This window comes from Drosophila serrata, unplaced genomic scaffold (assembly GCF_035046125.1).
Source record: "Drosophila serrata isolate PLE 108 unplaced genomic scaffold, ASM3504612v1 contig_255, whole genome shotgun sequence".
In the NCBI taxonomy this organism is placed as follows: Eukaryota; Metazoa; Arthropoda; class Insecta; order Diptera; family Drosophilidae; genus Drosophila; species Drosophila serrata.
Genome location: NW_028257153.1, coordinates 221,307 through 246,469, shown reverse-complemented (window position 1 = coordinate 246,469; position 25,163 = coordinate 221,307). Strand labels below are relative to the sequence as shown.

At 43.7% G+C, this 25,163-nt stretch overlaps 1 protein-coding gene and 1 pseudogene across 1 annotated transcript; both read left to right on the top strand.

Moving 5' to 3' along the window:
* The first annotated feature begins 8,689 nt into the window (after positions 1-8,689).
* On the top strand, positions 8,690-13,790 carry LOC147643637 (uncharacterized). Its single transcript, XM_086832923.1, has 4 exons — positions 8,690-11,196; positions 11,289-12,372; positions 12,774-13,493; positions 13,671-13,790. Exons 1-4 carry the CDS (start codon positions 8,690-8,692, stop codon positions 13,788-13,790), a joined length of 4,431 nt encoding a protein of 1,476 aa, XP_086689049.1.
* A 6,640-nt stretch (positions 13,791-20,430) lies between these two features.
* On the top strand, positions 20,431-21,463 carry LOC110184119 (dynein light chain 1, cytoplasmic pseudogene; annotated as a pseudogene).
* The last annotated feature ends 3,700 nt before the right edge of the window (positions 21,464-25,163 follow it).

The following is a 25,163-nucleotide window of genomic DNA, read 5'->3' as shown; positions in this document are numbered from 1 at the left end:
GACCTTTCACTCAGTTGCCAAAGGAAGTGAACGGTTGCTTTGGGGACCTTTCAGTCAGTCGTCAAAGCGATAAAACGATTAGCACGCCAAGGAGGGAGAACGGTTAATTGGGGGACCTTTAATTCAGCCACTGCGAGAGAAAACTGTTGTTTTGGGGATTGTTCAGTCAGCCGCTAAAGTAAACGAACGGTTTTAAGGGGACCTATAAATGAGGCACCACGAGAGAAAGCTGTTGTTTGGGGGAGCTTTCATTCTGCCACCAAAGCAATAAAAAAGTTAATTGTGGGGTCTTTCATTTAGCCACCAAGGGAGAGATTGGTTTTTGGGGAATTTTTCAGTAGTCCACCAAAGAGAACGAACGTTTGTTTTGGGGACCTTTCAGTTAGATGCCAAAGGGGGAGAACGGTTGTTTTCGATGAGTAAAAGGTCAGTTGCCAAAGGGAGGGTAAGGTTGTTTTGGGGACCTTTGAGTCAGTCATTAAAGCAAAAAAAACGTTTAATTGGGGGGTCTTTGATTTAGCCACCAAGAGAGAGATTGGTTTTTGGGGAATTTTTCAGTCAGCCATCAAAGAGAAATAACGGTTGTTTTGGGGACCTTTCACTTACATTCTAAAGGGGGAGAACGGTTGTTTTCGATGAGTAAAAGGTCAGTTGCCAAAGGGAGGGTAAGGTTGTTTTGGGGACCTTTCAGTCAGTGGTCAAAACGAAAAAAACGTGCCTTTCAGTCATCCACTAAGAAAGAAAATGGTTTTAAGGTGCCCTTTAAGACAGCTACCAAAAGAGCGAACGGTTTTCGTGGTGATTTTAAGGGGACCAATAAGCCAGCCAATCCGAGGGAGAACGGTTTTTTAGGGAACGCCAAAGGGCAAAACCGGTTAACTGGGGTCACTTGAGTCATCTTCCAAGAGAGAGACGGTAGTTTGGGGGAATTTCCAGTCACTAACCAAAGTGTAAGAACGGTTGTTTTGTGGACCTTTCAATCGGTTGCCAAAGGGAGAGAACGGTTGTTATGGGGACATTTCAGTCAGTTGTCAAAACAAAAAAACAGTTAATTGGGGGGGTATTTCTTTTAGCCACCAAGAGAGAGATTGGTTTTTGAGGAATTTTTCAGTCAGCCACCAAAGAGAAAAAACGGTTGTTTGGGGACCTTTCACTCAATTGCCAAAAGGAGAGAACTAATTTTTGAGGGCCATTCAGTCAGTCGTCAAAGCGAAAAAACGTGCCTTTTAGTCATCCACTAAGAGAGAAAATGGTTTTAAGTTGTCCTTTAAGACAGCTACAAAAAGAGCGAACGGTTTTCGTGGTGATTTTAGGGGGACCTATAAGCCAGCCAAACCGAGGGAGAAAGGTTGTTTGGAGGACCTTTCAGTCAGCCTCCAAGGAGAGAGAATAGTTAATTGGGGGACCTTCCAATCTGCCACGGCGAGAGAGAACTGTTGTTTTAGGGACCTTTCAGTCAGCCGCTAAAGAGAAAGAACGTTTTCAAAGGGACCTATAAATCAGGCACCAGGAAAGAAAGCGGTTATTTGGGGGAGCTTTCAGTCACTAAGCCAAGAGTTAGAACGGTTGTTTTGGGGACCTTTCACTCAGTTGCCAAAGGAAGTGAACGGTTGCTTTGGGGACCTTTCAGTCAGTCGTCAAAGCGATAAAACGATTAGCACGCCAAGGAGGGAGAACGGTTAATTGGGGGACCTTTAATTCAGCCACTGCGAGAGAAAACTGTTGTTTTGGGGATTGTTCAGTCAGCCGCTAAAGTAAACGAACGGTTTTAAGGGGACCTATAAATGAGGCACCACGAGAGAAGCTGTTGTTTGGGGGAGCTTTCATTCTGCCACCAAAGCAATAAAAAAGTTAATTGTGGGGTCTTTCATTTAGCCACCAAGGGAGAGATTGGTTTTCGGGGAATTTTGCAGTCAGCCACCAAAGAGAACGAACGTTTGTTTTGGGGACCTTTCAGTTAGATGCCAAAGGGGGAGAACGGTTGTTTTCGATGAGTGAAAGGTCAGTTGCCAAAGGGAGGGTAAGGTTGTTTTGGGGACCTTTGAGTCAGTCATTAAAGCAAAAAAAAAACGTTTAATTGGGGGGTCTTTGATTTAGCCACCAAGAGAGAGATTGGTTTTTGGGGAATTTTTCAGTCAGCCACCAAAGAGACATAACGGTTGTTTTGGGGACCTTTCAGTCAGATACCAAAGGAGGAGAACGGTTGTTTTGGGGACCTTTCACTTAGGTGCTAAAGGGGGAGAACGGTTGCTTTGGGGATTTTTCAGTCAGATGCCAAAAGGAGAGAACGGTTGTTTTGGGGACCTTTCAGTCAGTGGTCAAAACGAAAAAAACATGCCTTTCAGTCATCCACTAAGAAAGAAAATGGTTTTAAGGTGTCCTTTAAGACAGCTACCAAAAGAGCGAACGGTTTTCGTGGTGATTTTAAGGGGACCAATAAGCCAGCCAAAACGAGGGAGAACGGTTGCTTAAGGGAACGCCAAAGCGAAAAAACGTTTAATGGGGCCTTTGACTCAGCTTCCAAGAGCGAAAGGTTGTTTGGGGACCTTTCAGTCATTAAGAAAAGAGTACGAACGGTTGTTTTCGGAACCGTTCACTCAGTTGCAAGCGTGAGAGAATGGTTGTTAGGAGGACCTTTCAGTTAGCCGCCAAGGAGAGAGAATGGTTAATTGGGGGACCTTTCAATCAGCCACTGCGAGAGAGAACGGTTGTTTTGGGAACCTTTCGGTCAGCCGCTAAAGGAAAAAACGGTTTTAAGGGACCTATAAATCAGCCACCACGAGAGAAAGCGGTTATTTGGCGGACCTATCATTCAGCCACTGTGCGATAAAACGGTTTTTTTTGGGGTTTTAAGGGGGCCTACAGATCAGCCACCATGAGAGATAACGGCTTGGGGGACCTTTCAATCAGCCGCCACAGAGCGAGAATGGCTTTTTGTGGACCTTTCAGCTAGCCACCACGAGAGAACGGTTTAAAGGGGACCTTTTAGTCAGCTACCAGTCCGCTATCAAAGAGAAACCGGTTTTAAGGCGTCCTTTTCTTCATGCATTACGAGATGCGGGGATCTTTCAGTCAACCGCCAAAAAAAGAGAACGGTTTTAAGCAGTCCTATAAATCAACCAGCAAGAGAACGGTTTTATAGGGATCCTGCAGTCAGACACCCACAGCGAGAACGCATTTTGGGCGACCTTTCAGTAAATAACCAAAGAGATAGAACGGTTGTTTTGGGGACCTTTCACTCAGATGCCAAAGGGGGAAAATGGTTGTTTTGGTGACCTTTCAGTCAGATGCCAAAGCGAGAGAATGGTTGTTTTGGGGACCTTTCAGTCAGTGGTCAATACGAAAAACCTGCCTTTCAGTCATTCACTAAAAAAGAAAATGGTTTTTAGGTGTCCTTTAAGACAGCTACCAAAAGAGCGAACGGTTTTCGTGTTGATTTTAAGGGACTAATAAGCCAGCCAAAACAAGGGAGAACGGTTGGTTAGGGGAACGCCAAAGCGAAAAAACGGTTAATGGGGGTCTTTGAATCAGCTTCCAAGAGCGGTCGGTTGTTTGGGCGACCTTTCAGTCACTAAGCAAAGAGTACGAACGGTTGTTTTGGGAACCGTTCACTTAGTTGCAAACTAGAGAGAAGGGTTGTTTGGACGACCTTTCAGTTAGCCGCCAAGGAGAGAGAATGGTTAATTGGGGGACCTTTCAATCAGCCACTGCGGGAGAGAACGGTTGTTTGGGGGACCTTTCGGTCAGCAGCTAAAGGGAAAATACGGTCGTAAGGGGACCTATAAATCAGCCACCACGAGAGAAAGCTGTTGTTTGGGGGAGCTTGCAGTCAGCCACCAAAGAGAAAGAACGGTTGTTTTGGGTACCTCTCACTTAGTTGCCTTAGGGAGGGTAAGGTTGTGTTGGGGACCTTTCAGTCAGTCAGCAAAGCAAAAAAAAACGGTTAATTGAGGGGTATTCCTTTAAGCCATCAAGAAAGAGATTGGTTTTTGGGGAATTATTCAGTCAGCCACCAAAGAGAAACAACGGTTGTTTGGGGACCTTTCAATCAGTTGCCAAAGGGAGAAAACAGATGTTTGGTGGCCTTTCAGTCAGTCGTCATAGCGAAAAAACGTTTAATTGGGAGGCCTTTTACTCATCCACCAAGCGAGAAAACTGTTTTAAGGTGTTCTTTTAGACAGCCACCAAAAGAGAGAACGGTTTTCATGGTGATTTTAAGGGGACCAAATAGCCAGCGATTATTGTGGGGACCTTTCAGTCAGCCGCCAAAGAGAGAGAACGGTTTTTTGAGAACCTATAAATCAGCAACCACGGGAACAAATGGTTGTTTCGGGGACCTTTTAGTTAGCCACCACGAGACAGATCGGTTTTTAGTGGACCTATAAATCAGTCACCACGAGAGAGAACGGTTGTTGGGGAACCTTTCAGTAATTAACCAATGAGATAGAATGGTTGATTTGGGGCCTTTCACTTAGTTGCCAAAGGGAGAGAACTGTTCTATGGGGGACCCTTCAGTCAGTCACCACAGAGAGAGAACTGTTTTTAGGGGACCAATAAATCAGCCACCACGAAAGAACGGTTATTTGGCGGACCTATCATTCAGCCACTGTGCGATAAAACGGTTGTTTTGGGGGTTTAAGGGTGCCTACAGATCAGCCACCAAGTGAGATAATGGTTTGGGGGACCTTTCAATCAGCCGCCACAGAGCGAGAATGGCTTTTTGTGGACCTTTCAGCTAGCCACCACGAGAGAACGGCTTAAAGGGGACCTTTTAGTCAGCTACCAGTCCGCTATCAAAGAGAAACCGGTTTTAAGGCGTCCTTTTTTTCAGCCACTACGAGATGCGGGGATCTTGCAGTCAACCGCCAAAAAAAGAGAACGGTTTTAAGGAGTCCTATAAATCAACCAGCGAGAGAACGGTTTTAAAGGGATCCTGCAGTCAGTCACCCACAGCGAGAACGCATTTTGGGCGACCTTTTAGAAAATAACCAAAGAGATACAACGGTTGTTTGGGGACCTTTTTCTAAGTCGCCAAAGAGAGATAAATGCTTTTGGGACCTTGCAGGAAGCCAGGAATATTGGGGGACTTTTCTGTCACTAACCAAAGAGAAAGACAAGTTGTTTTGGGGACCTTTCAATCAGTTGCAAAAGGCAGAGAACGGTTATTTTGGGGACCTTTCCGACAGTTGTCAAAGCGAAAATAACGATTAATTGGGGCCTTTTAGCCATCCACCAAGAGAGAAACCGGTTATAAGACGTCCTTTTAGTCAGGCACCATGAGAGAGAATTGTTGTTTTGGGAACCTTTCAGGCAGCCGCCAAAGAGAGAGAACTGTTTTATGGGGACCTACAAATCAGCCGCTAAAATGAAAGAACGGTTGTTTTGGGACCTTTCTCTCAGTCGCCAAGGAGAGAGAAATGCTTTTGGGGGACTTTCCAGTCAGCCACCAACAGAGAGAACGTATTTTGGGGGAACTTTCAGTCACTAACCAAAGAGAAAAAACGGTTGTTTTGGGGACCTTTCCCTCAGATTCCAAGGGGAGAGAACGGTTGTTTTGGGGACCTTTTCGTCAGTCTTTAAAGCGAAACAAGAAAGGAAGCTAACTTCGGCACGCCATAGTTTATATACCCTTTCAGATAAAACTTTGATAACTTGGAATCCATACAATATAAAAAATATATATTAATGTAAAAAAACAATGAAGTAATGCCTGCTTTTTTTTTCATTCACCTATACTTATTATATTTTTAGTTTTACATTCACAGATTTGCATTTTTGCTCCACATCTAACGATCGTTTGCATGGCACCTATGTCATATAGTCGTCCGATTTTCATAAAATTTGACACAAAATTTAAGACTGATATAAAATGGCTATATCTCAAATTTAATGAAAATCTGCTGAAAACTAAAAACGTTATAATTTTTGATTGTATTCATTTTTTGATCGTTCCTATGGCAGCTATGTGCTATTGTAGTCCGGTTTTTTTTTATAACTTTACACAAAATTGTAGATTAAAATGAAATGGCTATATCTCATATTTGATTAAAATCTGGAGAAGTTATAATCTTTCATTTTATTAATTTCTTTTATTTCTTATAAAATGGCTATGTATCAAACTTGATAAAAATCTGTTGAAAACTGAAAATTTTATACTTTTTAATTGAATTAATTTATCGATCGTTCCTATGGAAGCTATATGATATAGTCGTTCAATTTTCATAAAATGTAACGCAAAATTGTAGAATAATATGAAATGGCTATATCTTAAATTTGATTGAATTCTGTTGAAAACTAAAAATGTAATCGCCACCGCGATTGTCAGTCTTCCGACCACAGCCACCGCCATTCTCATTCCTCTCAAATTTCTCCATCATTCCTATGGGAGCTATATGATATATTAGTCCGATTTTCATATAATTTTTCACAAAATTGTAGAATAATATGAAACGGCTATATCTGAAAATTTGATGAAAATCTATTGAAAACTGAAAATGTTATACTTTTTAATTGAATTAATTTCTCGATCGTTCCTATGGGAGCTAAGTATATGATATAGTCGTCCAATTTTCATAAAATTTTACTCAAAATTGTAGAATAATATGAAAAGGCTATATCTCAAATTTGATTAAATTCTGTTGAAAACTAAAAATGTTATAATTTTTTTGTAAAAATTTTCCGATTATTCCTATGGCAGCTATATGATATAGTCGTCCGAAACGGCCTTTTTCCGACATATATACGAGTGAGAGTATATAGAAGACTAACTGCAAAGTTTCATTCAGATAGCTTTAAAACTGAGAGACTAGTTTGCGTAGAAACGGACAGACGGACAGACGGACATGACTAGATCGACTCGGCTGTTGATCCTGATCAAGAATATATATACTTTATATAGTCGGAGGTGCCTCCTTCACTGCGTTGCAAACTTCTGACTGAAATTATAATACCCTGCAAGGGTATAAAAACAATTAATTGGGGGGCCTTTCAGTCATCTACCAAGAGAGAAATAGGTTTTAAGGCAGGTTTTTAGACATCCATCAAGAGAGAAAACGGTTTTCGTGGTGTTTTTAAGGAGACCAATTAGCCTGCAAAACCGAGAGGGAACGGTTTTATTTTTTTGACTTTTTAGTCAGCTACCAGTCGGCCGCAAAAGAGAAACTGGTTTTAAGACGTCCTTTTAGTCAGCCATCACAAGAGAGATCGGTTGTTGGGAGGACCTTTCAAGGCGTTCTTTTAGTCAGCCACCACGAGAGAAAACGGTTGTTTGGGGGGCCTTTCAGTCATCTACCAAGAGAGAAATCGGTTTAAGGGCAGGTTTTTAGACATCCACTAAGGGAGAGAACGGTTTTCATGGTTATTTAAAGGGGACCAATTAGTCAGCAAAACCGAGAGAGAACGGTTTTAAGGGATCCTACAAATCAACCAGAGAGAGAACGATTTTTAGGGGAAACAACTGTTGTTTTGATGACGTTTTACTCAGTTTGCCAAAAGGAGAGAACGGTTTTTGGGGGACCTTGCAGTCAGCCACCCACAGCGAGAAAGAATTTTGGGGGACCTTTCTGTCACTAACCAAAGAGAAAGAAAAGTTGTTTTGGGAACTGTTTGGTTTGGTCGCTTGTCCCATTGTGCGGGAGAGCGGCGATCAGCTGGTCGCTCGCTCGGTGTTGGATAGTGCATACGAGGGAGAAGGGATGAGAGGATAAAAACAGTCTGCATTTGCGAATGTCGAGGAACGCACGCCGCCGATCTAACGCCGTACTATTACCACACATACGCCTGTATATAGAAGGTTAAATTAAATATTGAATTTATTCGTTGAGTGTTTGATCTTGCCTGGGGAACCCCTTTTACAATGACCTCTTGCTAATGATACAAGGGGACACAACTATTCATGGTGGCCCATGAGGGGAACCTGCAAGTTAAAACGTTAAAGTTGGCAATTTGGTGTGTAAATAGATTCCGTTAGATCGCGGCCGCGTTAAGTTTGCAAGTCGGCTCGGCAAATTGCATGAAAAGAGGAAAGCGATACATAGGCGCAACAACGGCGGTTTTCGGAATTGTCGAGACGATTTTCTTCTGGCCCGGCCTCTCGAAACACGGGAAAGGAAACGACGATACATAGGCGCCGCAGCTGCAGGTCACGGAACTTTCGAGACGCTTCTTCTTTGTTTTCGCTGCTTCTGGAGGGTGGAATCTTGTGTGTAAACGGAGTAGGTGGACAAGTTGCGTGCGAGACAAGAATTTACCGAATTTTCAAATTACATGATTTTTGGGTTGGTGAGTTGCGCTAAGTTTGTTTTACGTTCGGCAGCATGAAATCTGACCCGGAGGCTCCGACTTTGGAGCAGTTAGCAAATTTGCAGGCAAATTGTTACCAATCTCTCAAATCGGTCTTGCAGAATTTTAAGAAGGATTCGCAATCAAGGAAAACAAGAATTTATCTAAAGAAGCGTCTGGAACAAGTGGAAGAAATTAGGAACGCGTTTCGGGAGACGGATTCCGTGATCGTGAATCTAGAAGGGTTTGCGGGCTCAAGCTATGCCGGGAAAAGTTTCCTGTCGGAATTCGAGGAGCGCTATATGGACGCCTATTGCGCCATCGCGGAGGACTTGGACAAACTGGATCCGAGATTCCGGGACCGCCGCCCCCAACAGGTGGGGGCGCCGACCCGGAAGTGCGACTGAACATGCCACAGATGGCAGTTCCCAAGTTCTCCGGTGAGTGTGTGAGCTGGCCAGGATATTATGACGCCTTCATGAGCCTCATACACAACAACAACAATTTGAGTAATGTTCAAAGGTTACACTTTCTCAAAGAGTCGTTGCCACTAGGGCGCGATAATGACATACGACAAATGCAGCTCATGGAGTCAAACTACGCCGTGGCGTGGGGAATGATGATTAAAAGGTATAATAATCCTCGTCTAGTCTTTTCTCACCACATGAACGCTATCTACGCTTTGCCCAGGTTGCAAACAGATAGTACAGAATTAATAAGATCGATGTTAAGCACGGTCAATGCTTGCCTGGCTGCATTCCGCCGCGTTCAAGCGGCATCGAAGCTGCCCAAGGAGACCCATAACGCTTGGGAGCATCATCAAGGAAGCGGCGCCGCCGTTCCGGCCTACAAGGAATTGGAATCATTTTTGAATGATCGGCTGATCATAATGGATGCGATTGAGAACCGAAGCTCGTCGTACGACTCCAATATTGGCCCAGGATCCACCGACCCTAGCAAACGAGTGCGCGTGCATAATGCACTGGAGCGCTTTGGACGGGCGAATAGCGCCTGTTACCACTGTGGGGGCGACCATATTCTGCGTCGTTGCACAGCCTTTCTGGCCTTGGACTGCTATCAGAGAAAGGATATAGTGAGCAGAGCGAAATTATGTATTAATTGTTTGAGCAAGTCACATGCGCTGCCGCGCTGCACCAGCAACAAGAGCTGCCAAGTATGTGGGCAGCGCCATCACACCCTGTTGCACTTCCTAGTAATGGCTCAGCCGGTCCGGCCTTCAACGCCGCATCTTAGTGCACCCACTGCCACGGAGAACATATCTCAGCAGAGCCGGCGGTCAATTTCGAGTCAAAACCCAAGCGCATCTTACAGATGCCATTCGGCAACGTCACCGAATGTTTCTTCGAGGAGCGTACTTCTCGCCACTGCTCGTATCACCGTGCGAAATCCGGTCAACGGGCTGCAAGCCATCATTAATGCTCTCATTGATCAAGGATCTGAGGCGACTATAGTATCTGAGCACGTCGTACAGTCCCTGCATCTGACGCGGGCCAGTACCCGAGCGTCCATTTTTGGGGTCGGCCCCGGGGTTGGTCGTCGTTGCAAGTATACAGTCAATTTTGAAATCGGCAGTATTATTAACCCAACTTTTTCTTTAGAGGTCGATTCAGCATACGTTCTCCCTTCGGTTACTTCCTGCCTGCCGAGTCTTAGCTTCACGCCACAGCGTTGGGATCATATTCGAGGGCTCTCGTTGGCAGATCCTCACTACTCCCGGTCGAAGCGAGTCGACCTCATTCTAGGAGTGGACATGTTGGCGCAAATAATGTTGCCAGACACCAGGATCGGACTGCCCGGCGAGCCCTTAGCTCAGAATACGCACTTCGGATGGATTCTATCTGGACGTGCAGAAGGCGTGTGGGAATCAACCCAGTTGCGCTGTCATCGAGTACTTTTGGACACCGAGGCATGGCTGAAGCGCTTCTGTGAGGTAGAGTCAGTTCCAGAACGCCCTTCGTTATCGGAGGGGGACCTCTGGTGCGAGGCCTTCTTTCAGAAGACTTACGTACGTCGAGGGGATGGCCGCTATATAGTGCGGTTGCCCTTTAAAACCTATCGGGACCCAGCCATGGTCCTAGGAAGATCTCAGCAAATGGCGCTTAATCGGTTCCTACAATTGGAAAGACGCCTGTCCAGCAGTCCAGACCGGTGGAGCAAATATGTGGATGAGATCGAGGAATACTTCGCGCTCGAGCAAATAGCGCCGGCTGTGGGCAGTGAAAGTAGTTCAGTAAAGAATACTTCCACTAATATGCATGTAACCTCTTGTGTACTCATACATCACGCTGTCTTCAAGAAGGAGCCTCAGTCGGCAAAACAGCGAATCGTCTTCGACGCCTCCTCAAGGACAGGCAACGGAAGGTCGTTAAACGATATTCTGTGGACCGGGCCTACACTGCAAAACGACATGTCGGCAGTCATACTCAATTGGCGGAAATATCGTTTCGTTTTCACGGCGGATATACAAAAAATGTATCGCTGCATTGATGTGCACCCGGAAGACGCCCAATATCAGCGGATTTTATGGAGGGCGGCGGATGGATCGATCCACGTTTATGCATTGTCGACGCTAACGTTCGGAACGGCTTCTGCGCCCTTCACGGCCATCAGGGTCATTCAACAGCTAGCGAAGGATGAACGGCGTTCATTTCCTAAAGCGGAAGAGGTGTTGATGCATGAGATATACGTGGACGACATTCTTTCCGGAGGACATTCGATAGAAGAGACGGAAGACAAGAGGACCCAGGTGGCGGGGGCGATAAAATCCGCGTGCATGGAGTTGCGGAAATGGTCCAGCAATGAAGCGAGTATCCTGCTCACTATTCCGTTGGAGCATCAGTGCAGTCAGACACCTTTAAACTGGGACACCACGGATCCTATCAAGGCGCTAGGAATGTATTAGCTTCCAAATAAGGACTGTTTCAAATTTCGGATCAATTTTGAGATACCGGATAGCTTAACCAACAGGATGATTCTATCGAGCATAGGCTGTTTGACCCGCTGGGTCTCATCGCGCCGGTCATCATCTCGGGAAAGTTAATACTGAAGGACGTAACTATGGCGAAGAAAACGCATGCAGACGGAACTCTGGCAACTCTGGATTGGGACGACGAGGTTCCTAATGCGCTTGCGGAACGGTGGCAAGCGTTTCGGGACGGCTTGCTAAGGATCGGCGATATTAGTATACAGCGGTGGAATCATTATTCTCCTGGAGCCATAGTTTCGGCTCAGCTTCACGCGTTTTGTGACGGGTCGTCGACATCCTATGCAGCTGCGACTTCTTTAAGGCTCCAGCACCAAGATGGAACGTGCTACGCCTCTTTGTTGGCCGCAAAGTCAAAGGTTACTCCTACCAAACCCTTGACCATACCTAGGACGGAGCTGAGTGGTGCCGTACTGGCCGTCAAGTTAGTGAAATGGTTAACCGCGGCCAGGTGGATAAATGACCTCCCAATCCAGACCTTTTACTGGACGGATGCTACAATTCTTCTGCATTGGCTACACGGGGACGTCAATAGATGGAAGACTTTCGTCGCTAACATGGTCGCCTTTATTCTGGATCATTCTGCGCCATCGCAATGGGGGCATGTAGGGACTAGCGAGAACCCAGCAGACTGTGCGACAAGAGGGCTATCTCCGGGTGAGCTAGCGGGCTACGGCTTGTGGTGGCGAGGCCCGGAGTGGCTTACACGTTGTCAAGGTGACTGGCCCTCGACGGAGGTCGGTCAGGCCGACATGAATGATGCCGCCCTAGAGGCGAAGACGGATAAAGTACGCGTTCAGCACACAGTCCCGCTGCCATCGTTGATTGAGAGATTTTCGAGATTCACCAAGGCCGTGAGAGTCGTAGCGTACGTAATTCGGTTCAAGTCCAATACTGCCGGAAAAGGAGAGAGGCGCACCGGTCCCCTAGGCATCGAAGAGCTCGACCATACTCTATTCGCTATCGTGCGCATCGTCCAAGGGGAGTCTTTCGCATCGGAGCTGACGGCAGTAAAAAATTCTAAACGGCTGCCCTACAGAAGTAAGCTCTCCAGCTTGTCACCGATCTTAGTAGAGGGCATACTGCGGGTAAGGGGGCGATTGCGCCACTCTGGTCTGTCGCACGAGCGTCGCCATCCAATAATCATTCCAAGCTCTCATCATTTTACACAACTAGTAATACGCTATTCGCATATCTTGACTCTGCACGGAGGTGCGCAGCTAACTCTGGCGCACACTCGCCAACGGTTCTGGATACTGACAGGAAGGGTGCGGTGCGATCGATTGTACGGAAATGTGTGAGGTGCTTTCGGGCCCGGCCAATCACGTCGGCACAGCTTATGGGAGATTTGCCGATACACAGAGTGAACCCCCCTAGTCGGCCATTCCTGGCGACTGGAGTTGATTACACAGGCGCTATAGAGCTGAGCTGAGCCGAGCCGAGCCGAGCCGAGCTGAGCTGAGCCGTTTTCATTTGCCTTGCAACAAAGGCAGTGCATCTTGAAGCGGTGACAGGCCTCACCACGGAGCATTTTCTGCTAGCTCTGGGAAGGTTTACCGGTCGGCGAGGGGTCGTTCAACATCTCTACAGTGACAACGGAACCAACTTTGTCAGCGCGGACAATCTGATGAAGGCATTCTACGGTAAGCTTCAGGAGGACTATGAGAAGCTCATAGCCCCCAAGCTCGCTTCGCAGCGGACCACCTGGCACTTTAATCCTCCGCAGTCGCCCAATTTTGGCGGGCTGTGGGTGGCTAATGTGAAGTCGGTGAAACATCATCTCAAGAGGGTCATTGGGGATCGAAGGCTCACCTATGAGGAGTTGTCAACGGTGCTCATAAGCATAGAGGCGTGCCTCAACTCCCGACCGCTCTGTCCTCTCACAGCTGATGCAGATGATCTCGAGGTGCTCACACCGGCGCACTTTTTGATTGGGGACTCCATGCTGGCGCCTCCGGAATATCGACCTCAGTCCAAGTCCTTCGTGGAGCAGTTTCTAGTCCAGCAATCGATGATAAGGCATTTCCTGAAGGCTTGGAGTAGAGACTGGCTAGCCACTCTGCAGCAGAGACCCAAGTGGTGTCAGGAGACTGATGGCATTCAGCTCCACGACCTTGTCATCATCAAGGATGACCGATTTCCGCCGTCGCAATGGCTACTGGGGCGTGTCGTGGAGTTGCACCCAGGGACTGACGCGTTGGTCCGGGTTGTAACGCTTAAAACCAAGCAAGGCCATTTAAAAGGGTCAGTGTCAAAACTTTGTCCGCTGCCGATACGTTCTTAAGAGCTCTCACTTTGCGCACCTCAACCATAATGAATTGTTTCTTGCGCACGTTCCTTGTCTCAATTCTCCATACTAGATTCTACCCCGCCTACCACCCTGCAGGATCTGGACAAGCGGAGATGTTTCATGCTAAGTCTAGCATTGGCGGGCGGCATGTTTGGTTTGGTCGCTTGTCCCATTGTGAGGGAGAGCGGAGATCAGCTAGTCGCTCGCTCGGTGTAGGATAGTGCATACGAGGGAGAAGGGATGAGAGGATAAGAACATTTGCGAACGTCGAGGAACGCACGCCGCCGATCTAACGCCGTACTATAACCACACACACGCCTGTATATAGAAGGTTAAATTAAATATTGAATTTATTCGTTGAGTGTTTGATCTTGCCTGGGGAACCCTGGGAACAATGACCTCTTGCTAATGATACAAGGGGACACAACTATTCAGGGACCTTTCAATCAGTTGCAAAAGGCAGAGAACGGTTGTTTTGGGGACCTTTTCTGACAGTTGTCAAAGCGAAAATAACGATTAATTGGGGCCTTTAAGTCATCCACCAAGAGAGAAACCGGTTATAAGACGTCCTTTTAGTCAGGCACCATGAGAGAGAATTGTTGTTTTGGGAACCTTTCAGGCAGCCGCCAAAGAGAGAGAACTGTTTTAAGGGGACCCACAAATCAGCCGCTAAAAGGAAAGAACGGTTGTTTTGGGACCTTTCTCTCAGTCGCCAAGGAGAGGGAAATGCTTTTGGGGGACTTTCCAGTCAGCCACCAACAGAGAGAACGTATTTTGGGGGAACTTTCAGTCACTAACCAAAGAGAAAAAACGGTTGTTTTGGGGACCTTTCCCTCAGATTCCAAAGGGAGAGAACGGTTGTTTTGGGGACCTTTTCGTCAGTCGTTAAAGCGAAACAAGAAAGGAAGCTAACTTCGGCACGCCGAAGTTTATATACCCTTTCAGATAGAACTTCGATAACTTGGAATCCATACAATATAAAATATATATATTAATGTAAAAAAACAATGAAGTAATGCCTGCTTTTTTTCATTCACCTATACTTATTATATTTTCAGTTTTACATTCACAGATTTGCATTTTTGCTACACATCTAACGATCGTTTGTATGGCACCTATGTGATATAGTCGTCCGATTTTCATAAAATTTGACACAAAATTTAAGACTGATATAAAATGGCTATATCTCAAATTAAATGAAAATCTGCTGAAAACTAAAAACGTTATAATTTTTAATTGTATTCATTTTTTGATCGTTCCTATGGCAGCTATGTGCTATTGTAGTCCGGTTTTTTTTTATAGCTTTACACAAAATTGTAGATTAAAATAAAATGGCTATATCTCAATTTGATGAAAATCTGGAGAAGTTATAATCTTTCATTTTATTAATTTCTTTTATTTCTTATAAAATGGCTATGTATCAAACTTGATAAAAATCTGTTGAAAACTGAAAATTTTATACGTTTTAATTGAATTAATTTCTCGATCGTTCCTATGGAAGCTATATGATATAGTCGTTCAATTTTCATAAAATTTAAGGCAAAATTGTAGAATAATATGAAATGGCTATATCTCAAATTTGATCAAATTCTGTTGAAAACTAAAAATGTTATAATTTTTTTTTGTAAAAATTTTCCGATCATTCCTATGGCAGCTATATGATCTAGTCGTTCGAAATGGCCTTTTCCGACATATATACGAGTGAGAGTATATAGAAGACTAACTGCAAAGTTTCATTCAGATAGCTTTAAAACTGAGAGACTAGGTTGCGAAGAAACGAACAGACGGACAGATGGACAGACGGATATGGCTAGATCGACTCGGCAGTTGATCCTGATCAATAATATAAATACTTTATATAGTCGGAGGTGCCTCCTTCACTGCGTTGCAAACTTCTGACTGAAATTATAATACCCTGCAAGGTTATAAAAACGATTAATTGGGGGGCCTTTCAGTCATTTAGCAAGAGAGAAATCGGTTTTAAGGCCGGTTTTTAGACATCCATCAAGAGAGAAAACGGTTTTCGTGGTGATTTTAAGCGGACCAATTAGCCTGCCAAACCGAGAGGGAACGGTTTTATTTTTTTGACTTTTTAGTCAGCTACCAGTCAGCCGCAAAAGAGAAGCCGGTTTTAAGACGTCCTTTTAGGCCCCCTAAACAACCGTTTTCTCTCGTGGTGGCTGACTAAAAGAGCGTGGTGGCACAAGAGAGATCGGTTGTTGGCTGGACCTTTTAAGGCGTTCTTTTAGTCAGCCACCACGAGAGAAAACGGTTGTTTGGGGGGCCTTTCAGTCATCTACCAAGAGAGAAATCGGTTTAAGGGCAAGTTTTTAGACATCCACTAAGAGAGAGAACGGTTTTCATGGTTATTTTAAGGGGACCAATTAGCCAGCAAAACCGAGAGAGAACTGTTTTAAGGGGTCCTATAAATCATACAGAGAGAGAACGATTTTTAGAGGACCCTTTAGTCAGTCGTCAAAGCGAAAAAAAGGTGAATTGGTGGTCCTTTCATTTAGCCAACATGAGAAAGATCGGTTTTTAGGAAATTCTTCAGGCCGCCAGAGAAAATACGGTTGTTTGGGGACCTTTCACTTAGTTGCCAAAAGGAGAGAGAGGTTGATGGGGGACCTTTCAGTCAGTCGCCAAAGAGAAAGAAAGGCTTTTGGAGGACCTTGCAGTCAGCCACCCACAGCGAGAACGAATTTTGGGGGACATATCGGTCACTAACCAAAGAAATAAATGGTTGGTTTGGGGACCTTTCTTTCAGTTTCCAAAAAGAGAGAACTAATGTTTTGGGCACCCTTTCGTCAGTCGTCAAAGCGAAAAAAACGTTTAGCTGGGGGGCCTTTCAGTCATCATTTAAGGGGACCTTTTAGTCAGTTACCAGTTGGCCGAGAAAAAGAAACCGGTTTTAAGGCGTCTTTTTAGTCAGCCACTACAAGAGATAACGGTTGTTGTGGTGATCTTTTAGTCAACCGCCAAAGAAAGAGAACGCTTTCTAGGTGATCTATAAATAAGACACCACGAGAAAGAACGGTTGTTTGGGGTACCTTTCAGTCAGCCGCCACAGAGCGAAAATGACTTTTTGCTGGACCTTTCAGTTAGTCATCAAAGCGAAAAAAGGTTAATTGTGGGACATTAAGCCACCATGAGAGAGATTGGTTTTTAATGAAATTTTTAATCAGCCAACAAGGAGAAACAACGGTTGTTTTGGGGACTTTTCAATCAGCCACCCACAAAGAGAGCGAATTTTGGGGGACCTTTCTGTCACTAAGCAACTAGAGAGACAAGATTTTTTGGGGACCTTTAACTCAGTTTCTAAAGGGACAGAACGGTTGTTTTGGGGGAGCTTTCAGTCAGCCACCCACAGCTATAACAAATTTTGAGGGACCTCTCTGTCACTAACCAAAGAGAAAGGCAACTTGTTTTGGGGACCTTTAACTCAGTTGAAAAAGGGAGAGAACGGTTGTTTATGACACCTTTCCGATAGTCGAAAAAGAGAGAGAAAGAACGGTTTTAAAGGGACCTATAAATCAGCCACTACGAGAGAGAATGGTTGAGAGAAGGGTTTTTGGGGGACCTTTCAGTCAGTCGCCAAATAGGAAGAACGGTTGATTTTATGACCTTTCAGTCAGTCGTCAAAGCGAAAAAACTTTTAATGGGGGCCTTTCAGTCATGCACCTAGAGAAAGAACGGTTTTAAGGCGTCCTTCAAGACAGCCACCAAGAGAGAGATTTCTTGTTTTGGGGACCTTTCAGGCAGGCACCAAAGGGAAAAAACGGGTGTTTTGGGTCCTTTAACACAGTTGCCATAAGGAGTGAACAGTTGTTTTTGGGGACTGAAACCACCCATAGCGAGACAGGGGAGCTTTCTGTCACCAACCAAAGAGAAAGACAAGTTGTTTTGGGGACCTTTCCGTCAGTCGCCAAAGAGAAAGAACGGTTTTAAAGGGACCTATAAATCAGCCACTACGAGACAGAATGGTTGCTTGGGGGACCTTCTACCCAGCCAGCACAGAGAGTATGGTCATTTGTGGAACCTTGCCGTTAGCCACCTTGAAATAAAATGGTTTTTGAGGACCTTTTAGTCAGTCGCCAAAAAAAGAGAAGGGTTTTCATGGTTATTTTAAGGGGACCAATTAGCCAGCAAAACCGAGAGAGAACTGTTTTAAGGGGTCCTATAAATCAACCAGAGAGAGAACGATTTTTAGGGGAAACAACTGTTGTTTTGATGACCTTTTACTCAGTTTGCCAAAAGGAGAGTATGGTTTTTGGGGGACCTTTCAGTCAGCCACCAACAGTGAGAACGAATTTTGGGGGACCTGAAGGGGACTAACCAACGAGAAAGATAAGTTGTTTTGGGGTCCTTTACTTCAGTTGCCAAAGGGAGAGATCAGTTGTTTGGGGGACCTTTCCGTCAGTCGTCAAAGAGAAAGAACGATTTCAAAAGAACTTTAATCAGCCACCATGAGAGAAAACGGTTTTTGGGAATTTTTCAGTCAGCCGGCATAGATCGAAAATGTATTTTTGCTCGACCTTTTCATCTACCCCATCTCCAGAGAACGGTTTAAAGGGGACCTTTTAGTCAGCTGCCAGTCAGCCGTGAAATAGAAACCGATTATAAGGCCTCCTTTTAGCCAGCTACCACGAGAGAGAACGGTTGTTTTGGGGACCTTTCCGTCAGCCGCCAAGGAGAGAGAACACTTTTTATTGGACCTATATGTCATCCACCATGAGAGAGAACGGTTGTTTGGGACCTACAACTCAGAGGTCAATGGGAGAGATCACTTGTTTTGAGGACCTTTCAGTCAGCCATTCACAGTGAGAACTAATTATGGGGGACTTTTCTGTCACTAACCAAAGAAAATGACAAGTTCTTTCGTTGACCTTTAATTCAGTTGCAAAAGGGAGAGAACAGTTGTTTTGGGGACCTTTCCGTCTGTCGGCAAAGAGAAAGAACGGTTTTAAAGGGACCTATAAATCAGCCACTACGAGAAAGAATGGTTGCTTTTAGCCAGCCGGCACAGAGAGAATGGTCATTTGTAGAACCTTTTAGTTAGGCACCATGAGATTAAATGGTGTAGTTTGCACATATATTGAATGCCCCCTGTATGCAGATTTACGAGACCTCGATGGACTTGGAGTGCAGCGCGTTGGCGAGGACTGGATGTTTGAAGGAATCCTGGAGGATCGGGACAGGACGGCTGATGCAGTTTGCTGAGGAGGCGTTTCGCAGGAGGAGGGGCCTTTAGCCCAACATCTTTCCGTGTGGCTAGCGGGTGAGAATACTGCCACAGCCTACCAATGGGTGCCCTATCCGGGTTTTTTCGGAACTAAAGGGGTGAGGCCCACCGAGCCTGTAATTTCGGTACCACGGGTTGAGCAGTTACAAGACTGCTCATTGAGGTTGAGCGGGAATATTACTAATACTGCATGGCGACCGTGACATCGATGGACCAGCAATGAAAAAACTTAGCATAAATACAATCTGGACCTACAAAAAAACTAAAAGTCAGGATATAAAAAGATAATACTACTACCAAAATACTACATGGCAGAACATATACTAAAATTGGAATGATACACAAAAGATTAGCATGGCGAATGGAACATCAACTACGTGGCAACTGCAGTGAGTAGAGTGTGATGTGTGCTAAGCGAAGTGGCGTGGTAAAAAAATTAAAGGCCAGAAAGGCCGAATTACTGAAGCTATTGAATAGCGGAATTAATTTAAAGTGGACTAACTCGGTAAAACTACATGCCGAGGTGGAACACATAAAAAGCTTACTAAGCGAACAGAAAAATAAAACCACAGGCACACACATCCACCTACCCTGCAATCCCAAATATTGCAAAACCTAATTTAAAACTGTCTCCACCAGAGGAAATTGAGATCCCGAAACTGAAGAAGAAGTGCCCGAACGACTGCGAGGGACCACTTTTCACTCCACATTGCGACTACACCTGTGCAGCCAGCACCGGCGCACCAACATAAAAATAAACCTGTGCGATGAACGGCACCGGTACCGCCTGAGCCCATAGGCCCAGGACATCAGCAGCTGAATCAATAAGTGTGAGGGGCAGGCCGCTTCTTTTGCCAACGAAGGAGCGTCAGCAAAGCCAAGACCGGCGACGACCAGCTGACGCAAAGACACTGGAGGAATCCCTACAATATATACTATTAGCAATTGCACTGCGTTGCATAATTTTTTTAAATTGCACTGCGATGCATATTTTTTTTTAAATTATAATATAAATTGTAAAATTGAGCGACATTAAAGTTGCCCAATTAGTGTGTGGCCTGAAAACCATACAAAAACTAGGCAGGTTTTTCCATTGTTAAATTTTATTTTTAATTGCATGAGCCAAACTAAATAGCAAATAAATTATTAATTAAATTACACTTTTAACTTAAAACTTAAAAAATACTATAGCAGTTCAAAGAAAAACACCCAAAATGGGTTTGGTAGATGTAAAAAAAGTGGACTCCAATGCTAATGTTATAAATAAAATCGAGTCCAAAACAATAAATACAGAGTTAACAAACATTTGATTGTCAATTATTGTTTTTATCATGTGCGCATTCATTTTGTATAAAGCTTATATGTTCCACAATAGGTGCATATCAAAGTAAGCTATAAACAAAAGTCAGGCTAACGACCTTGATAAAATATAAAAGCGCTAACAATAATTGCAAAAAGATGTTTTAAAATATTCTTTTAAATACAAATATGTATATCTTTACATAGATGTATTAAGAACTAAAAAAAAAAAAAAAAAAAAAAAAATTACCTAGTCCTTGAAATAAAATAAGAATAATTTAAAAAATAAATAAATATAAAAAAAAAATCAGCACAATGTCTAATAGTGAGGCTGAGAAAAGGAGTACCGACATGAGCGAGGAGATGCAAAAAAGTGTCATTGATTGGGCAACACAGGCTCTTAACGAGTATAGCATTGAACATGATATAGCCAAATACATTAAAACTGAGTTCGACATAAAATTTAAACCCAAACGGCATTGCATTGTCGGCAGTGAATTCGGATCATATGTGTCACATGAGCCGAACCATTTCATATACTTTTATTTGGGCGAGTTAGTCATTTTATTGTTCAAGAGAAGTTCAAAATATGAAGTTATATATATGAGAATGATTCTAGCGATGTTCTCAAAAATATTCCATTAAATAATGGTATAGGACGAATTGTATAAACAACTAACCTAAAAAAATTAATTTTGACAAATCCTATAAGTCATTATCAAGAACCCGGCTAGCACAGCAAAATACTGTGAACAAGCATGTCGAAATATTAGTAGACCGCTTCAACACAGAGCGTATACTAATACAAGACCAGAGAGACCGGCTAGACAAAGCCCATTGGTCTCGAGCATCTAAGTTCTATTCTATTCCATTCTAAGTACATTAAGTACGTAAGCTCCTAGAAGCTTCGTATATTGATGAAGGCCTATCGGCCGAACACGCTGACAAATTCAGCACTAAGGAAAACATTACCTCAATGGTCAATAATTGTGAGCATGGCCGCCTTAAAACAATATTGGAAGCAAGCAATTTTGCAACAATGAATGAAGCCGTCACAAAGTACATACTATGTAGTACTGAAATGACAGACAACACCATTTCCATATTGTACACCCAACGTGGAAATAATTATCGCGGTAATAATTATAAAAACAATTATCGCGGTAGAGGTAATAATCGTGGTAATTATAACAATACCAGATATTATCAGAATAACGGACATAATCAAAACAATGGTTATAACAGAAATAACAATACCAAAATAATAATTATTACAGAAACAACCGCAGCGGATACAACAACAGTAATGGTGGTAACAACAACAACCACAATAACAACGTTAGGGTAGACCAAACAAATTCGGGGAAACTCCCAAACACCTTTAGATACACGACAGTAAACAACATCAAAGTTCAAACTTTAAATCTCAGTAAAAATACATTTGCCACCTTCATAAATGTAGCAACAGGAAAATAATTAGTTTTTCTACTTGATACAGGCGCGGAAATACCCAAAATAAAGGAAAATTCCGATAATTTTCAAAATATTCAAGATAACCACATCATAAACATTCAGGATATAAGTTAGGAAGTTACCACATTAAAAGGGTTAACTTCTATTGAAATTCAAACTTCTAAGTACATAAATCGACATGATTTCCATATCGTAAATATGCAATTCGCTATTCCATGTGATGGAATACTAGGAATCGATTTTATCAAAAGATACAACTGTCAATTAGATTTCAAGCCATCAAGAAGACTGGCTAATAATAAGACCAAATAACCTCAAATTACCGATGTATGTTCCAACAGCATACTGTTCTGGCAACAACTCCTAATTCTGCTAGCAAGACCCCAAGTCGTCCGAAAAATCGAAATAAATTCAAAAGAAGACAGCGTATTAATTCCGAATCAAGAAATTAAGCATGTTATCTATATCGCATATACCATAGAAACAGTTCAAAATGCATATATAAGATTGCAAAATACCACAAACATAGATCAAGTACTTTATATCAATAATATTCATCATGAACAACTTTCAAACTACGAAAAAGTAAAACTACCAATAATTTTTATAAACAAAAGCTGATGTTTATGGGGAAGACAACGAATTTGCCACCCTTAAGCAATAATAACTAACGTTCGAATTAGGGTGTTTAAATGCTGTGTATATTTTCGTTTCTGTTCTCTGGTCGGAGCTGCAACTAACGATCGAATGCTTAGCTTCAATATAATTATAAACGCTTACAATGTAGCTTAGCATAAAGATAAGGCGACAGAAGAAAAAGAGATAGAAAAATTGATAAGAAAAGAGACAAGCTAAGAGCGCAGCAGATGCAGCCATACACCCATGCGCGCATGATTAGGCGCTAGTGGTCTGCTCCGAACATTCTCCCCCATTGGAAGAGGTACTGTTCCAACTATATCGGCATCGTGGGGCAGAAAGGCTTGATACGCATTTGCGGCCTCCAATTGGCCAATAACTCTTCCGCAATGTGGTCAGAAACGCTTGTGATCCTGCATGTGAATATCTCTTGTCGTTTATTGATCATATTTCGTCTATGGTGAATAGAGCCAGGGGTGTGCTTGGATTTATTAAACGGTGGTCGAAGGAATTCAATGACACCTATGTTACTAAATCCTTATATACTTCATTAGTTCGTCCTATCCTAGAATATGGATGCTGCGTTTGGAGCCCTCAGTACGGCGTCCATAGTAAACGCATTGAGTCGGTTCAAAAGAACTTTTTACTTTTCGCTCTACGCGGTTTAAATTGGGACGCAAACCAAAGATTACCTTCCTACTCTAGTAGACTCCCAATAATAAACTTGCCGTCCTTAGCCAATCGTAGAACGATGCTAGGGATAACCTTTATTTTTAACCTTATACATGGTGATGTGGAAAGTGCTGACTTGTTGAGTCAGCTTAATTTCCATGTACCATGTAGAACTACTAGATCCTATATCCCATTAGTGTTGCGCCACTGTAGAACCTCCTTTGAACTGCATGAACCTTTTAGAGTGCTATGTGCAAATTATAATGATTTGTACACACTAATCTCTAACGTAGATACCCTTCCCAAATTAAAATCTTTAATACTAATACACTTAGTAAGCATGCAAGCTAACAATCTGGCAGCACGCCGGTAGTCAATTTTCCTCGTATTCTGTCCTATATTCTTCATCGCGCCTACTAACACCTAACCCAAACAGGCACGTGCCTGGTGTCATACGGGCCACTTGAATGTACTGACCTTAGTGCATCAACGTCCAAGAAATTAGAGAGCTGTTGCATTGCTCTTGTAGCGAAGAAGGCAGCTGGCTTTGCTACGGCAGCAAGTGTGTCATCATCAGAATGATTAGTACGATCGTTGACGACGGCAGCTAAGACAGACTGAGGAGTAGACACACTCGGCAGCCCTCCAGACACGATCCAACCAAGTTTGAAGTGAGGATCAGCGAGCGATATATTTTCCGGAATTTTCCATGATACTGCGTTTATATCGAAATGGGGCTGATACTCAGTGATACTATCAAGCACAACCGCGGAGAATGAGGTACGATAGCTTGCATCTCGGGATTGCGCTTGAATGTCAATTCAGAGAAGATTCACCAATCCCAGAGACTAGTGTATGGGACATTCGATGATTTAAATTGAGTTGATTCGCTGGGCGAGAAGTAATGAAATTTAGCTGAGACGCCGAGTCTAAAATTGCTCGGCAAGGCATAAGTTCTCCAGCCTTATTTCTCACATATATAATAGAGGTTGGAAGCAACACGTAATCAATGGGCAGAATATTTGTGGGTTTTGGTGGAGGGTTCGATGAACGCGAAAATGATGCAAATGCTGATGAAGATGTTGATGGCTGAGAGTTGAGAAGTGGATCGGATGATAGAGATGAGGCGGTGGATGGTACAGATGGGTCCTGATTAAAATGCAACAATGAGTGGTGCTTCACTTGACAATATTTGCAGTGCGTTGACTTGCATTGCTGCAAACTATGCCCCTTGCGCAAACAGTTGAGGCACGGGTGCAACTTCTTTGCTTGTCTAAATCGAAGATGCGGACTCAAATTTACAAATCGAGAGTATTTTGGCAAAAAATGACCCCTCGCTAGCTATACCTATGCAGGGCTTTTCCCACCTGCCGGCTTGATCCGAATTTTCCATCATCCTACACCTCCTCTGCAAGAACGACTTCATAGAATCCCGCGTAGATAGATCGTTAATGGACAACTCCTCTTCCCATTTTTCCATTTTTCCGTCCTCTGATCGAGCTTTCGTGCGACGATGTGAATCAGCAATCCGTCCAAGATTTGTTGCGTAGTGGCCAGGGTACGGATTGCTCGCAGATGCGAATTCATGCAATCGTTTAATTCCCGAAGACCCTTGGCTGATCCCTTCTCGACACCCTTTGACCAAAATATTGCCTGTACGTGTGCCTGAAATTCAAAGCCTATTTATAATTCGCATTCGAGGGCTCAAGCGAACGTATGGTCTCTAGAGCCACGCCGATTTACCTTGATCTTGTAATTTTTCAATATCGCTTAGCTCCTCATCATTTCCGATGACCGTGGTGAATGTCGCAATAAAATCCGGCCAATCAGAATAGGATCCATGGAACCGAGCTATCTCCAAAATTGGCAACCGAGGCTTCCTAGATCGAAAAGAAAGATCCGGATGGTTAATAATGTATATGGATGTTGAATTTGCAGCGGATGTTGAACCGCCGCTAAACCTCGATTTATCTTCGCCTTCACATCCATGAACGCCGTGGAGAATTCGATCCGATGGTCGCTTGCTATCTGAGAAAAGTCAAATTTTTCCAGCGAAGTCTGTGCGGAATCAAAGGCCAGGTTTATGGAATTAATCCACTCCTGTCACGCCAGTAAATCAGCTTCATCAAACTGATTTACAGTCTCCTGACTTATATAATAATTCACCGAGCTCAATTGCCGCAGAAGGGATTGGACTTTGGGTTGGTAGAAGTCCACGTCACTTGCTATATATGAACCCGTATAGTTTTTCTCCGCGAAAATTTTGA